General features: G+C 54.1%; 1 protein-coding gene across 1 annotated transcript in view; it reads left to right on the forward strand.

Moving 5' to 3' along the window:
- The first annotated feature begins 6498 nt into the window (after window positions 1-6498).
- MAP3K4 (mitogen-activated protein kinase kinase kinase 4) overlaps window positions 6499-16886 on the forward strand; it is an 86869-nt gene continuing 76481 nt past the window's right edge. Inside the window, 1 exon segment of the mRNA XM_078880308.1 lies at window positions 6499-6768. Coding sequence (XP_078736434.1) covers window positions 6728-6768 — 41 coding nt within the window. The 5' untranslated portion in view covers window positions 6499-6727.

The following is a 16886-nucleotide window of genomic DNA, read 5'->3' on the forward strand; positions in this document are numbered from 1 at the left end:
CTGTCAACCCATTATCAGTGCCTACCTTATTCGTGGTTCTTTCGGTAAAGTCACGTAGAAGGGAAATAATAAAGCAATAAAAACATAAAAAATAAAAAATTATCACGACGTTTCGACTGCAACACAAGCAATCATCATCAGGTGTGAAAGAACATTTTTTTGCTGTGGATTTCACACCTGATGATGATTGCTTGTGTTGCAGTCGAAACGTCGTGATAATTTTGTTATTGTTTTATATTTTTATTACTTTATTATTTCCCTTCTACGTGACGTTACCGAAAGAACCAAGAATATGAATCCCTGCAGTTACAAAAGCTTTAAATCAAAATTAAGTGCCTACCTTATTACGGACCAATTCATACTATATTGGTCACCCCGTGCCCCCTATACATCTCAACGTTCATCCTACAACGTCCCATCACAAACGGCTGTACGCCGTATGAACCTCAAAACTCGATTTCCCTGTACAAGAATACAGACGGGGTAAACCGTGATGGGTTGGCAGCTGTGAAACATCACCGCTGCGGAGAAGACAATGGATGGCCTTGTTAAACACATTCCTGTGGAGGGAGCTGGTAGGAACGTTGGGTTGCTCGGTCAATGGCCTGCAGGGTCAACGGCGGCGTGGTGTATTCCGCAAATATGGCCGACTGTGAGGTCGGGCACAAGCCGGCGTGAGTAGGTTAAACGTTGAGTTTTATAAGGACACCACGGGGTGACCAGCCCCTCCCCACCCCACCCAGCCCCACCCCTCCCACCCAGCCCATCCCAGCCCCTCCCCACCCTCCCTCCCCACCCTCCCCACCATCCCCACCCAGCCCCTCCCCACCCTCCCCTCTCCACCCAGCCCGACCCCTCCCATTTTTGGATGCACGACGGACAGACGGACACAATAATCCCCTGTGGGCTGGTGGAACCATGTGGTTCCTACCAGTACTAACCATGTTGGGTGTGCAGGCGGCGCGGCGCTACCGTCGTTCGAGCACGACTAACATCAGTGGCGTGGCAGTGGCCAAAGCTACGAGTTGGGGGGCTCCCCCCCCCCTCCCCCGTGATAACCACTATGAGATTTGTTTTCAACAGTTTAAGCATTGGAAGTAATACCGTTTCTAAATCTTGACTTAAAGCTTTCGTGACTGCAGGAATTCATATCCTTGGGCCTTTTGGTAAAGTCACGTAGATAGGTTCAAAGAAAATAACAAAAAATAACAACAAAAACTACGACGTTTCGATCGCGACACAATCGGTCGTAAAGAAATGTAAATGCCACGTAACGGAATGCTTTTGAATGACGGTAACGTGAGTAACACAACATTGGACGTAGAGCCTCCGTTTCTGGGACATGAATTTCGTTCGATACGCGTCAATTGCGCTGCGAAGAGCTGTCGAGTGGCTGCACCCTCCAGTTTGTAGAAACATTGTGACAACTTGCAGCTCAGCACACGGCAGATGCCTGCGCAGCGCGACTCACGACCTCCGCTTGATACCAAGATCCAGGATGGTCATCGTGTCTATGCGCCGCTTCTCGGTGGCAGCCCCAACAGTCTGGAACGCAATCCCTCTGCACATTCGCAGCATCACCTCAATCGCCTCCTTCAAGAGACACTTAAAAACTCACCTCTACAATCACGTGCTTTCGAGCGACTCTGAGCTTGGCTCCTCGCCTCTGAGTTGCGGCCACTACGTCTGCAAATTTGCGCGCGTTACAAATTGAACTATTATTATTATTATTGTCGCCAAATCGGAGACCGCGAGCGTCACGATGACCCCATGGGGTCAGGGGGAGGCCACGATGCTCCATTGGCCCTGGGCGCAACCCAAATCTTGGTGCTCCCATGTGGCAAATTGCCGCCTCCACCAACCCGCACTGACCAGCGTGGAGAAGTATGGCCACACAAAACCTTCTATCAGCAGGGGGACCGGCCAGGCGCCGTCAATTATCAAGTTTGTGCTGCGTTATGGTTACTGGTCACGCGGTGTGTGTTGGTGTATTGATAACGATTCAAATGGAGCCAACAATGTTTAATTAAGTCTGCATTCTATTATACGCATTTATTAATTATATGCCAATGAGGATGTAAAGCCACCGTATGCCAATGATTGCTCAATGACGCAATAATGCAATCACTAATTCATCCAATGATCAAATAATTCAACCACCCAATCTTCCAACCACCCACTTATCCAATCACTCACTCTCTCACAAACTCACCCAATCACGCAAATCATCCATTCGTGAAATCGCTCAACACCCAATCAATGATACGACAATCTCCCAAACAATCTCTTCGCCGGCTGGCACGGCTTGCGTGAGGCCGCGGGGGGGGGGGCTATAAGAAGAGCCCCTCGGCCACCAAACAACTCAATCAACTCATTCAGACGTCCGCTTCTGTGTCGCCTCTTGTCGTGTCGATCTCCATTGGTCAACCTCGCCCTGACAACAACAACGACAACCATGGCGCCGTCTACTCGGAGAGCGCGACCGATATCATCATCGCGACTATGGTCAATGGTGCTTCCTTCGTCTGCCGCCCTATCGTCGTCGTCATCGATTGGTGGCGGGGGGAGCTCCTCCGTCTTCCCGCAGTGTCCAGGTCTGGCTCTGCCGTGGACGAGGAAGATGATGCTGAGACGCAAGAAGGGAGGAGGAGGATGTGCTGGACGGCTGTGTGCCTCGGTGAGACGAGCCTACAGCGGGGTTGTCCTAGAACGACGTTGCTCCAAACATTGTGTTGTTGTTGTTTGGTTGTTGTTTGCCTGCGGACCACTCGACCGACGCCAACGTTTCTGGCGGATCACCCCCTGGTGACGAAACGCATTCGCCCATCTCCATACCACCAATTCGAAAAGATTCTTATTTATCTGAACGACTTTTTTTTTTCAACGCGGTTGTATTAACATCTTGGGGTTGGTTTAATTGGGGTAGATTACCCAACTTCATTTCGACGTTAAATATCCTCCGTGAAAATATGAATTTATTGTCCGACACTGCAGAAAGATGTATATAATACGTGATGTCATCGTAGTCCGGCTCGAGCTGCGTTTGCGTCTGAGGGAGCCATCACGTACCCCATTTGGTGGTCCTGGCCCCACACCGAGAACCACGGATCTAAACTCTAGAACCTGTTGGTAGAGTTCGGTCAAGGTTGATGGTCCTAAGGCTGGTAGGAGAGCAAGAGCCACAGTATATAGCCTAATTTAAATTTTACAAAACAAAGTGGTTTTTAAGCGTATTCGTTTTTTATCTATAACATACATAGTTTCCCACTCGAGGTAAATTGCTCAAACCTAAAATCTCTCGCTACACTTTTTTTTTTACATTGTTTTTTTACACATTGTTCGATTAGCACGGTTGGGTACGTACGGTGCGGAATAAGTTCAACATGCCTTCACAACATAAGCAACGTTTTAGTTATTTCGTTGGCACCGTTCGTCAAGAAATCTTGTCATTATTGACCATTCACAGCTCGGGGCTGTGACTGGTTCCTCGGTATGGCCGCCAGAGGGCAAAATCCACATCGGCGGGTCGGGTATTTTCAGACTCGGATTCTATTTGTAGCGGGTCGGGACGTTCCATAAACGACGATTTACTGAACACGAAGCGACGCATAATCAACCCACGCATGTACTTGTATATACTACTTGTATATACTTGTATGTACATATCTGTCTCGCCAAAGTAAAATATTTCTATTTGTGTTTTACATCCCATCGGTCACACTGCCGATGGGATGCTTTTCAATATTCTGTTTTGTCCTAATAGAATCGGGCTTGTGTGACCCAATGCTGTTGAACTGCTGGGTGTTTTTTTTATTCTACACCGACGACCAAAGATTGGCTACTGTGCGATGCCTTGACACTGGTCTGTCCCCACCAATGCATTTTAACTTAATCGGAAGCGCCGGTGAAAGGAGACCACAAACTAAACGCAAAGCGGTTCCAAAGAAATGCGATTTTCAATCTCCTAGATAACGCTTTAAAAGTGCGTGGCTTCCTAATGTCGGAAGGAAAAGCATTCCAGACGGCTGCGAAAGTCCATACGGTATAACTAGCTTTGTTTGCTGGATGGCAAAAACTGCTGCTCCCCAGGATGGCGTAGCGCTCGTGGTGGTTTGATCGCCTTGGCCAGATCAACATAGATCTGGTTCGGCCCTAGCCGGTGTTTGAAAGTGGAACCCACAACGTTTAAAATTGATTACAGCACCATGACCTTTTGCTGTTGGCGGTGGTTTAAACGACACATTTACGCGTATTTAACCTAACCGCTTGACTATTGCTCGCAAAGGCCTGCGTCTCTTGAAAGTTTCCTCTTGAAATTCTACAGCACTTTCTACTTTTTTTTTATGGAGACCTATTTGAATATGAGTTTGCAGGAGGGTTCAATCCTCGTGTCCCCCTTAGGTGGATCAATTACCTTTTTTTATTTTAACACTGTTGCAAATGCATACCGGATGTGAGGGGGAGACTTCCCATTGTTTAATTTTCTTTGTTTTTGAAGTGTTCGCAGGCTGCACTGCGGTACCAGTCCCTGCACAAGATTCTTCTGATGCGGTCACGGAGGAGAAAACGCATGCTGCTGCAAAGCGTCGCTGCCACATGCTCCATGCTGGACCTCACGGCCACCACCTCCGTGTTGGGACACGCCGCTTTCTCCTCTCTACAGGGCCCCTCCATGATGGGCCCCTCCACCACCTCTGTGACGAGTGCTTCCTCCACGCCGAATCGTGCGATGGTGGCGACGGACGATGTGCTGGGTCAGCTGGCCTTTACGCATGAATCTGTTAAAAGTCCCTAGCAATGGCATTTGTCACCCATGGGACACGTGGTTTTGTGGCCGTCTGTTTTTCATTCTGCAATTTTAAAATGTATTAGAGGTTCCACATGGGGGTGATGTGCATTGTCAAGGTGTTTTGCATTTGTGCTTAATTTGCTACCAAGAACACCCCAGCATGTGCCCAATCTCCAGAAGCTTGGCAGGTTAACTTTGACGGCGTTTAGCTGGGCCATAGCTGTGCTCCCGTGGATGGGTTTTATAGGTGGTGCGTGGTCTTGTCAACCAGCTACGACTAATTGAAATGACATGTGTGCATTTTCTTGGCGAGGGAGATTCTTCATGTTCGATGGTGTCCAACGGACTCTGAAAACAACGTGGCCTTTCATCTACGCTGGTGTTTTTTGTGTGATGCATTCGGTTTTGCTAAGCCATCGCCATTTTTAAAATACTCAACACTTTTAAAAGTTTTTTTAGTATCGTGGTATTTTGAAGCGGTTGGCCCTAAATTGCCCAATTTGTTCACCTGACATTTTGGTGCATTCGGCGCACCACAATCTGCCGTCTCTTGTACATTTTTACTTTAAAGTTTTGTCTTTTTCCATGTTGGTGTGAAATCCCAATTGCACCTTTTTTGTGATTTAATAAAATAACTTATTTTACTTGTTGCTTGTGCATTAACTTATTAAGCGTTTATATTTTACTGGCTAAACTTTCACCCACCATGTACAAAGTAAAATATTTTAAGTTGCTTGTATTTATATTAGAATGCTGTTATTTGGTTAGGGACCAGATCACACCTTCCAATGGAAACGCGACCCTGGTCTGAATTCCCACTTGGTTAAACAAAATAATCCTGATTTTTTTTTTACCATAGGTTTTTACCAGCTTCATTGGCTAACATTGTAATCCACTTAATATTTTATGTAGCCGCACGTGTTTTTTAAATAAAAGATGTAATCCCCATAATCTACCTAATTAACTGATTCCGGTTTATCAAGTATTTCCAGGGTACAGCCACATTTCCCACCCCCCCCCGTATCGCCTTCAGACTGTTTGGGCAAGTGGTAGTAGCGAGCACGTGTCTAGAAGCGCCACTTGTTGAACAAGATCGTGACTTGATCCTGCAAAATTACACCCCCTACCTAAGATGGCCGACAAACCTTCCCCGCCCCCACCTAAAATGGCCGGCCTATCCTAACACGTGATTTGCTGCCACGCCCCCTACTCGGCAAAGTCTCGTGACCAAAATGCCCCTGATCACGTGATTTAAAACACACCCCGCCCCCCCGCTGAAGAGCGATCACGTGACCCAGCACAGCTGCCCCCCAGTTCCCCTCTCCCACCCCCCCATGTTTTCCCACGCCGCGATCACGTGACTCATCACGCGTCCCCCCCCCCCTCGTAACCCCCCCCCCTCGCTCTTGCCCCCCCGATGCTGACACGACTCGATTTGATCCTTCCCATTTCCCCCTCCCCCTGGCTGGTCCCACCTCCTCGCCCCGCCCTCCCCCCACTTGCCCCTCCTACTTTTCTTCCCGCCCACTTCCCTCAGCGGGTTCCTTCCCGCCCAGCGCGTGACCACCCCGCGTCCCCTCCCCATTGTCTCCACTCGCCCCACCCCACGGTGACGTCACGCCACGTAGCTCCTCCCCCCGCCCATTCCGACCTCTCATCATTATAGCCCCGCCCCCGTCTCACACCTGCCCCCCCCCCACCATCGACCCCCAACCCACACGATCACGTGACCCGGCATGTCCGCGGGTCGCCGCCTGCTGCTGCTGCTGTTGCTGCTGCAGGAGGAGGAGGAGGTGGTGAGCAGTGAGGAGGAGCAGTGAGGAGTGGGCGGGTGGTGTCTGTGTGTAGGGGGGGGGTGGTCACCTCCCCCGCGCTCAGGCTCCCGTGTCCCCCCCCCGCCCCCACCACGCGCGCGTCTGCAATGGCCCAGTGACGACCATGGACGCTGCGGGACTGCAGAGACCTCCGCCTCTGCACGGGTGAGCGCGCTGGGCGAGGCGCCATTCGGTGCGTGCGCGTGTCGGAGTTGCCGCGAGAGGTGCGGGTGAGAGGGGGGGTAGTGGCGGTGACGGCGGCGGGCGGCGGCTCTGCGTCTGCCTGGGCCAGCCCGGGCTCGGCGAGCCGAGACCAGGCCGCCGCGCGCGGGGGCCTAGGCCGAGGCTCCGCGAACTGTACGCGCGGAGGGGTTATCGCTCTGCACGCACTGTACGCGATTGCACCGCGCGCGTCTGCACGGCGAGCGAGCGCGCTGCAGAGGGACGCGTCGCCTCGGCGCCTGAGCGCGCCCCCGCGTGCCCTCGTGTGCGCGCACTGCCGCGGTTCGCGTGCGTGCGTGTGCACCGGCGTGCGTGTGCGCTGCAGGCAGAGGACTGTATAGAGACAGCGGCGTGTACTGCACGCGGTGCCCAGTGCACGCCCTTGTGAGTGAACGCATTGCCCTGCGCGCCCTTGTGAGTGAATGCGCCGCTGGTGCGTTGCGCCGATGCACAGCGCGCACGCGTGTGCTGTGCACACACACACACACACGTGTTACACACACACACTACACACACACACCGCACACACACACTACACACACGTGTCACACACACACGTGCTGTACACACACACTCACACACGTGCTACACACACACGTGCCGCACACACACACTACACACACACACGTGCAGTACATACACTACACACACGTGCAACACGCACACACACGTGCTACACACACACACAACACATACACACACCGGGCTCCATGCAGGGAGTGATCGCGTGCATCTTGCACTTGCACGCTGGTGCATTGCACCGGTGCGTTTTGAAACAAGACTCCGTGCAATGTCACCGGTATTGGCCCAAAACATCCCCAATCCCGAACATTGCACCTGCAAACTACTCCATGAGCGATCGCTCATAGCGGAAGTCGCGACATCGTCCAGCCTCCCACGACTGCGGAAATTTGGCAAAAGCCCCCTGGAAAATGTCTCCAGACACGGTGGCTAGGAGATGTTGACTACCTCGCGTGGTGTGCAGGAGGTCGTGGGGTCGATCCCGACCCTGACGCCTGCTGCTGCTGTATATTTGGAGTTTGCGTGTCTCTCTCTCTCATCATCATCACGGTGGCTAGGAGATGTTGACTACCTCGCCTGGTGTGCAGGAGGTCGTGGGGTCGATCCCGACCCTGACGCCTGCTGCTGTATATTTGGAGTTTGCTTGTCTCTCTCATCATCATCACGGTGGCTAGGAGATGTTGACTACCTCGCGTGGTGTGCAGGAGGTCGTGGGGTCGATCCCGACCCTGACGCCTGCTGCTGTATATTTGGAGTTTGCGTGTCTCTCTCTCTCATCATCATCACGGTGGCTAGGAGATGTTGACTACCTCGCCTGGTGTGCAGGAGGTCGTGGAGTCGATCCCGACCCTGACGCCTGCTGCTGTATATTTGGAGTTTGCTTGTCTCTCTCATCATCATCACGGTGGCTAGGAGATGTTGACTACCTCGCCTGGTGTGCAGGAGGTCGTGGGGTCGATCCCGACCCTGACGCCTGCTGCTGCTGTATATTTGGAGTTTTCGTGTCTCTCATCATCATCACGGTGGCTAGGAGATGTTAACTACCTCGCCTGGTGTGCAGGAGGTCGTGGGTTCGATCCCGACCCTGCCGCCTGCTGCTGCTGTATATTTGGATTTGAAGCTTTCGTGACTGCAATGATTCATATTCTTAGGTTTTTTCCGGTAAAGTCACGTAGGTAAAAAAATTAAATTAATAAAGTAAAATAAAATAAAAATCACGACGTTTCGGAGGCAACACAAGCTTCCGTCTTCAGGTGGAACCGTCACAGCCCGACAGCTGTATCAAGTAAATGAGAGATTACAGGAGATACCACTCCGTATATATAATGGTTGAGGGGGGGGGCAGGAATGGCCCACTTTTACCTACGTGACTTTACCGGAAAAAACCTAAGAATATGTATATTTGGAGTTTGCGTGTCTCTCTCATCACGGTGGCTAGGAGATGTTAACTACCTCGCCTGGTATGGAGGAGGTCGTGGGTTCGATTCCGACCCTGACGCCTGTTGCTGCTGTATATTTGGAGTTTGCGTGTCTCTCATCACGGTGGCTAGGAGACGTTAACTACCTCGCCTGGAATACAGGAGGTCGTGGGTCCGATCCCAACCCTGACTCCTGCTGCTGTATATTTGGAGTTTGCGTCTCTCTCATCATCATCACGGTGGCTAGGATATGTTAAATACCTCGCCTGGTATACAGGAGGTCGTGGGTCCGATCCCAACCCTGACTCCTGCTGCTGCTGTATATGTGGAGTTTGCGTGTCTCTCTCTCCGTGGTCGCGTGGATTTTTCTTCAAGTCCTCCATGCGTTTAGAGTTTTTGGCTGCTATACATTTCCACATCACTTGTGATAGCCAAGTTGCGTCTGAAAGAGAGCTTCATAACTCAATGGCCCTTACCTGCTAATAAACAAATGTTCTAGTAATAATAATGAGGATGTTGTCCACGAACACCGCACCAGAACGCGCTGGACACAATTGCCCAGGTCGCGAATTCTCGGCACACTTTGTGCTCGCTTTGCCGTGAACACGCACGCACACACACACACGTGTGTGCTACAGTCAGTGCACCACACAGCACACACGTGTGTGCTACAGTCAGTGCGTGTTATACGAACCGTGCTGCATTAGGCTTCCACTTGACGAATTGTGCACGAGTGCACGGAGGGGAGGTAGAGTGGGATGAGAGGGGAGAGGTAGGAGAGTGCGTGGAGGGGAGTGAGTTGAGAGGGAGAGTGTGGAGGGGAGTGAGTTGAGAGGGGAGAGTGTGGAGGGGAGTAGAGTGAGATGAGAGGGGATAGCGAGGCAGGGGGAGTCCGTGTATTATCTCGATTGTGATCTTTAAAAACACACAGATACTCATGTGTTTGTCTCTGGTGTGCATCATCAGTGCACTGCTCCCATGTGCTGCCCTCGTGAACTTAGTTTACGAGCAGCCCGAGAGCTCATTGGGGGCGAGCGCTTCTTTGAAAGCGTCAAGACTTTTTGCGCAGACAAAGGAGAGGAAGCCACGGTGGGCACGCAGGCGGTGCCGGTCAAGCGAGGAACAGCACGAACGCGAAAGTCAAACGGGCAGCAAACACTGGGGACAAGCAAGCACGGCCTACGTGCAGCGTCCGTGCAGCAGCTGCAGCAGCAACTCCCAGTGTCGCCCGGCCAACCACCACCACCACGCGGACTGCACGCACACCGCTACCAGCACGGAACTCGTGACACCACCACACACTGACTGCATACCACCACCGTGCACTGTATCCGCACGCACGTGACCACACTGTCGGGGCAAGTGCTGCCAGCGAGTCGCGCCTCCGAAGGCCGGCACTGGGTGGCCAACACCACCACGCCCGGCCGCCTTTGTCTCCCCAGTGGCGGGCGTTTACAACGCCGCACCGAGTACTCATTTAAGGCTGAGTCGGCCTAGGGGAGGCCCATGACCGGTTCAGGTAATCGCCACCGGTGTTGGCCGTGAGCGAGCTGGAATGGAACTCGGGCCGCCGGGTTCGTAGGGCAGTGCGCTCACCGCTACGCGACCGTCGTAACGTGCACAGCACGGAGACCCCGACACCATCAAAGGCTGGCAACCACCACCGCCACCACCAAACCTCGCCACACCATCAACGACACACGCTGGGCACCAACCAAACCACTGCAATCCACCGACCCACACCGCTGCACTCGAACGCCAGCGCCGCCACACATCGTCGGTGCACTTTACTCCGAATCTCTGTGCCCGATGTGTGCGGGATGAGAGCCAGGTCACGCGGGCTGCTGCTGCTGCTGCTGCGTGTGCCGGGACATCGCGCGCGTGTGCCGGGACGCGTGTGTGTTGTGGGGAGCGGTGGTGCAGCGGGTGAGCGCGCTCGGCTTTACTGGCGCGGCGAGCCCAGTTCAGTTCCCGGCTCACCGACACCGGTGAGGATTAGCGGAATCGGTCCTGGGACTCCCCCAGGTCGACTCGGCCTCAAGTCATTGCCTGGTGCAGTGTGTAAATATTGTCACGTGGGAGACAAAGGTGGTCGGGCGTGGTGCTGGCCACCCACCCGCTCGTGTGCCGCGCCGGCTTTTATAGGTGCTCGTGAACAGCACTTGCCCCAACAGTCTGTTAAAGGCTTTACAGGGATCGTTGTCTTTATTATGTCTGTATTGTGGGGAGCGGTTGTGTAGCGGTAAGCGCGCTGCGCTGCTAACTCGACGAGCCGAGTTCATTTCCCGCTCACGGCCACCACCAGCACCAGTGACGATTATCTAAATCGGCCCTGGACCTCCCTTAGGCCGACTCGGCTTCAAATGAGTACATCGCCACGAGGGAGACAAAGGCGGTCGGGCGTGGTGCTGGCCACCCACCCGCTCGCGTGCCATGCCGGCCTTTGTAGGTGCTACTCGCTAACAGCACTTGCCCCCAAAAGTCTGTTCAGGCTACATACGGGTGGGGGGGGCGGGGGGATCTTTGGCTTTGTGTGAGAAGCGTTTCACGAGGACACGCGAGAGGTCACACGTGGTGCTGCTGCTGCTACTGCCCGCGACTCGTCCACGTAGGGCGGGCAAAGGAGCAGACAGGGTTCCCGATCAGTGCTCACACGCGCTGCATCTCGGAACACTGGGCTGCTCACGCTCGCAGAAGCGTGTTCCTCCCTGCTTGCAAGACGCAGCCCTTCCATATGCAACATGTACACGCTGCCGCGATGCAACGGTTAGCAACGCTGGAGCTTGCGATCCAGAGGTTGCCAGTTCGAGTCGAAAGCAGCTGTGCAAGTTTTCACCACAGTCGAATCGGCAGGTCGCGTGTGGTGGCGAGATGTTAACTACCTGGCCTGGTCTACAGGATGTCGTGCGTTCGATCCAGACCCTGACACCTGCTGCTGTATATTTGGAGTTTGCGTGTCTCTCTCTCATCATCATCATCATCACAGTGGCTAGGAGATGTTAACTACCTCGCCTGGTACGCAGAAGGTCACGGGTTCGATCCCGACGCTGACGCCTGCTGCTGTATTTTTGGAGTTTGCGTGTCTTTCTCTCATCATCATCACGGTGGCTGGGAGATGTTAACTACCTCGCCTGGTCTACAGGAAGTCGTGGGTTCTATCCCGACCCTGACACCTGTATTTATGGAGTTTGTGTGTTCTCCCCATGGTCGCGTGGATTTTTCCTCGCGTCCTCCGGTTCTCCCCCTCCACATTTAGAAACAACACTTCGTTTAGAGTATTTGGCTACTGTAACTTTCCGCGTGGTAAGCCACTTCGTTGTGCCGTCATTTGTGATAGCGAGGTCGCTTCTGAAAAAAATCTATGAAGCTGAGTGGGCCCTAGCTGGTAAAATAAAAATAGTTTAGTTTTAGTAACCAGACCAAGTCCGAAAGTAAACTAAAGGCGACGCTTTTGAAGCGCGGTCGTCGGCGACTTTGGCCGATGACCCCTCCCACTCACTTGAATCGAGAAGCCCGGTTCAATCACGGGCAGTGACAACAACTCGGGATTCAAACCCAGGGAGGGATCTCAGCGACACCGGCTCATCGTCTCCTTCCTCTGAGCCACCCGGCCTCCCTCTTAGTCGATTAGTTCTTGCGTAATGAGCTTTCACCTGATTGGGCATCTCTCTCTCTCACCGCCGTGACTTTTTTTTTGACGCTGCCAATCTGCTCGGTCTCAGCGGCGTGTCCGTCCCTTCGCTCAGACGTTTACATTTGGCGGTGTTATGATCCAGCAGCAGCAGCAGTGTTCGCCGATTGATTGAATTCGGCAGGACGCCATGGTGGCCAGGAGATGTTAACTACCTCGCCTGGTGTACAGGAGGTCGTGGGCTCGATCCCGATCCTGACGCCTGCTGCTGTAAATTTGGAGTTTGCATATCTCTCTCTCATCATCATCATCACGGTGGCTAGGAGATGTTAACTACCTCGCCTGGTATACAGGAGGTCGTGGGTTCGATCCCGACCCTGACGCCTGCTGCTGTAAATTTGGAGTTTGCGTATCTCTCTCTCATCATCATCACGGTGGCTAGGAGATGTTAACTACCTCGCCTGGTATACAGGAGGTCGTGGGCTCGATGCCGACCCTGACGACGGTATATTTGGAGTTTGCGTGTTCTCCTCGTGGTTGCGTGGATTTCTCTCCAGGTCCTCGTGATTTTCCCTCCACATCTAGAAGCGACGTGCGTTTAGTGTATTTGGCTGATGTACATTTCCACGTGATAAGCCACTCGGTTGAGATGTCGTTTGTTGCCCAGGTCGCTTCTCAAAAAGAGCTCCACAGCTCAGTGGGCCTCAGCTGGTAAAATAGAAAATAGTTAAAATTAGTGCAGTTGTGGTTGTGAATTAAGTGACGTGAATTCATTCTGGAGCCACTGCTCCCAAAAGTTAACGCGATTTCCTGCTCAAATGGGCATCAGGAGGGGGGGGGGATGCTGCTCATCCCATCTTTTTCAGCCCTCAACCAGTCGTGGAAATTCCACGTTTCTATGGCGGAGGGCAAGCCTCTCCATGGGACACCCGCTGTTAACTTCCCCGCGAAGCGTTACTTACTTTATCGCCCCTCTGCAGGAACGGTGGGCTGTGTGTTCGTATGCCGAACTCCTTTCGCACCACACGTAGCCAACCTCGCTGCGAGTATGTGTGTTGAACTTCTTTTGCACCGTACGTTTTGCAAGCCGTGCGGCTGAGTCACCGCAAGACGACAAATTAAACTCGGCTCGCCTTCCGATTGCCGGCCGCTCACTGGCTCTGAGCGCTCTGAGCGCTCGTGGCTCTGACCGCAGCTCGTGCCCCGGTCGCCTGTCCCCACGGTCTCCTCGTGCAATGCTTGGCGACGCTCCCCGCTGCTGCGTAAGGAGCGGTTTCGCCCCGTGCCAGGTCTCCCGTCGAGACGATGGTGATTCCCTCCGCTCCCCCGTTCGACAACGTCGCACCGCTGCGTGTACAGCACACTTCACTCGCCTCTTCGTGCATACTCGGGGAACACGGCTTGCGTGTGCTTGCCGCGCGGACACGCGTTCTGCAACAAGTCCCAGCCAGAACTCGGCCAAGCCAATACGGTGTGCACTCTGCACACCGCTGCGTGTAAAGCACACTACTGCACCCGCAGTACAGCACACCGCTGCGTGTAAAGCATACTGCTGCACTCCGCACAGCACAATGCTATGCATACAGCACACCGCTGCACGCGCTGCACCACACCACCGCATAAATCGTGCGTGACACTCGCCGCACATGAATTTTGGAGGTGGAATCGGGACGATTGTAATTCTTAAAGCGGGTGTATCGTGTGACGGGGGTGTTGGTGGTGTGCGGTCAGTCGTGGGGGTCCGGCCTGAGACCACCACCGCCGGGCGTGCTCGCTGCACACGAGCACCCCGCCTCATGGCGGACGTGAACCCAGCCTCTCAGCAGTTCCCCGGCTCGCTCATCGGTGCATCTTGACGCGGGGTTAGCCCCTCGACCCTTTAACCCGGCCTCCTCCGACGCGACGAGACCTCGCCGCCAAACACCACGGCCTCCGACGACGACGACGCAGCACGACGCCACCAACCCCAACGTGCCGCTGCCGCGGATGACGACGGATCGTGGCCACGCGGCGTGCACGCGGCCCTCACACGCGCGGCCCTCACACGCACAGACGCACGCGGCGTGCGCGTGTGGGGGGGGGGGTCTCGCCGGGCGGCGCGTGTTGGCTGCCGCCCGGTGACACTGGAGCTGCGTGGGGCGCTCAGCCTCCTCCCTCTGCCTCGCCAGGGCGCCAGAGCGCGGCGGATCGGTGTGTTGCTGCGGTGGCGAATATCTGAATCGGTCCTGGGCCTCCCCCTAGGTAGACTGGGCCTCAAATTAGTACCTGGTGCGCTGTGTGAACATCGCCACTGGGAAGGCAACGGTGGTCGGGCGTGGTGCTGGCCACACACCCCCTCGTGCGCTGTGCCGGCCTTAATAGGCGCTCGCTAACAGCATTTTCTCCAACATTCTGTTGAGGCTATTACGGGCATCTTTGTTTTTTAGCCTCGGGCATTTGTGGTTTGTGTGTGGCTCCATTGGTGTGTGGTCACGCTGGTGTGAGTGTGGTTTGTGTGGTTGTGTGTGGTCACGCTGGTGTGAGTGTGGTTTGTGTGATTTGTGTGTGGTTTGTGTTGTGTGTAGTTGTGTGTGGTCACACTGATGTGAGTGTGGTTTGTGTGGTTGTGTGTGTGGCTACACTGGTGTGAGTGTGGTTTGTGTGGTTGTGTGGTCACGCTGGTGTGAGTGTGGTTTGTGTGGTTGTGTGTGTGGCTACACTGGTGTGAGTGTGGTTTGTGTGGTTGTGTGGTCACGCTGGTGTGAGTGTGGTTTGTGTGGTTGTGTGTGGTCACACTGATGTGAGTGTGGTTTGTGTGGTTGTGTGTGTGGCTACACTGGTGTGAGTGTGGTTTGTGTGGTTGTGTGGTCACGCTGGTGTGAGTGTGGTTTGTGTTGTGTGTGTGGTTGTGTGTGGTTGTGTGTGGTTCCACTGGTGTGTGGCTACACTGGTGTGTGTGTGGTTTGTGTTTGCCTGTGCCTGTGAGCCTCAGACACGTGTGAGTGTGTTTGTTAAATTCCGGGATTTTTGGGAATCCTGTCATCAGAACTGCTTTGCATTCCTCTGTAGCGAAACCAACCTCCCCCCAGGAAAATCTCCTGCCTGCATCATCACCATCATCACCACCACCGCCGTCGTCATTCTTAACACACGCGCGGCACGTGTGTGCACGTACGTGAGTATGCGCGCGTGTGTGTGTGCCAGTGTGTGTGTGTGGGTGTGTGTGCGTGTGTGTGCGTGTGCGTGCGTGTGTGTGTGTGTGCCAGTGTGTGCGTGTGCCAGTGTGTGCGTGTGCGTGCGTGTGTGTGTGTGCGTGTGTGAGTATGCGTGTGTGTGTGTGTGAGAGTATGCGCGTGCGTGTGTGTGTGTGTGAGAGTATGCGCGTGCGTGTGTGTGTGAGAGTATGCGCGTGCGTGTGTGTGTGAGAGTATGCGCGTGCGTGTGTGTGTGCGTGTGTGTGCGTGTGTGCGTGCGTGTGTGTGTGTGCGTGTGCCAGTGTGTGCGTGTGCGTGCGTGTGTGTGTGCGTGTGTGTGTGTGTGAGAGTATGCGCGTGCGTGTGTGTGTGTGCGTGTGTGCGTGCGTGTGTGTGTGTGCATGTGCCAGTGTGTGTGTGTGCGTGCGTGTGTGTGTGCGTGCGTGCGTGTGTGTGTGTGCCAGTGTGTGCGTGTGCCAGTGTGTGCGTGCGTGTGTGTGTGTGCGTGTGTGTGAGTATGCCTGTAATTAATAAGCTTGTGCCGGAGGCCCCGGGGGGTCAGGCTTTTATGACGTCTCCTGGCCAAACCCCATTTGGCGGAGCCAGGAGATTGAATTTTAACCCTCGGGGCTCCTCCAGTAACAACGAAAAACCATTGCGGATGGCCACGTGGAATGTTCGAACGCTCACTGCGGAGGAGAGGCTGCCACTCCTCTGTCGGGAGCTGGACCGGTACCGCCTGGATCTCTGTGGCATTCAGGAGGTCCGGTGGACCGGTTCTGGCTCCTGCCACCATGAGGGGTGGACAGTCCTCTACTCGGGGCAGGAGACTGCCAAACAACAGGGTGTGGCTCTTCTTCTGAACAAAAGAATGAAGGGGGCGTGGGAGCGTGGCGGTGAGGTGTGGGAAGCTGTAAGCCCCAGGATACTTTGGGCTCGCCTTCCCATCAACCAGAGGCGAGGAGTGGTGGTCGTGGTTACTTACGCCCCCACCGAAGACGAACATCCGTGGAGGGATGCAGGCAAAGCCGATGAGTCAGACGCTTTCTATGACCTACTGTCACAGGTGCTGGCTAAAGTGGCCACTCGGGACAGAGTCATCTTGTTGGGTGACTTCAATGCCCGAGTTGGTCATGATGCTGGCACCTGGTCTGGAGTGATTGGAAGGCATGGGCCAGATCAGCTCAATAACAACGGTAGGAGGCTGCTAGATTTCTGTGCAGCCCATGGGCTTGTAATTACCAACACGCTCTTCCGGCATCGGCGCATCCACACAACATCATGGATGCATGCCGGGTCCAAGCAAGAACATCTGCT

The sequence above is a fragment of the Lampetra fluviatilis genome, chromosome 57 (assembly GCF_964198595.1).
Source record: "Lampetra fluviatilis chromosome 57, kcLamFluv1.1, whole genome shotgun sequence".
Classification (NCBI taxonomy): domain Eukaryota; kingdom Metazoa; phylum Chordata; class Hyperoartia; order Petromyzontiformes; family Petromyzontidae; genus Lampetra; species Lampetra fluviatilis.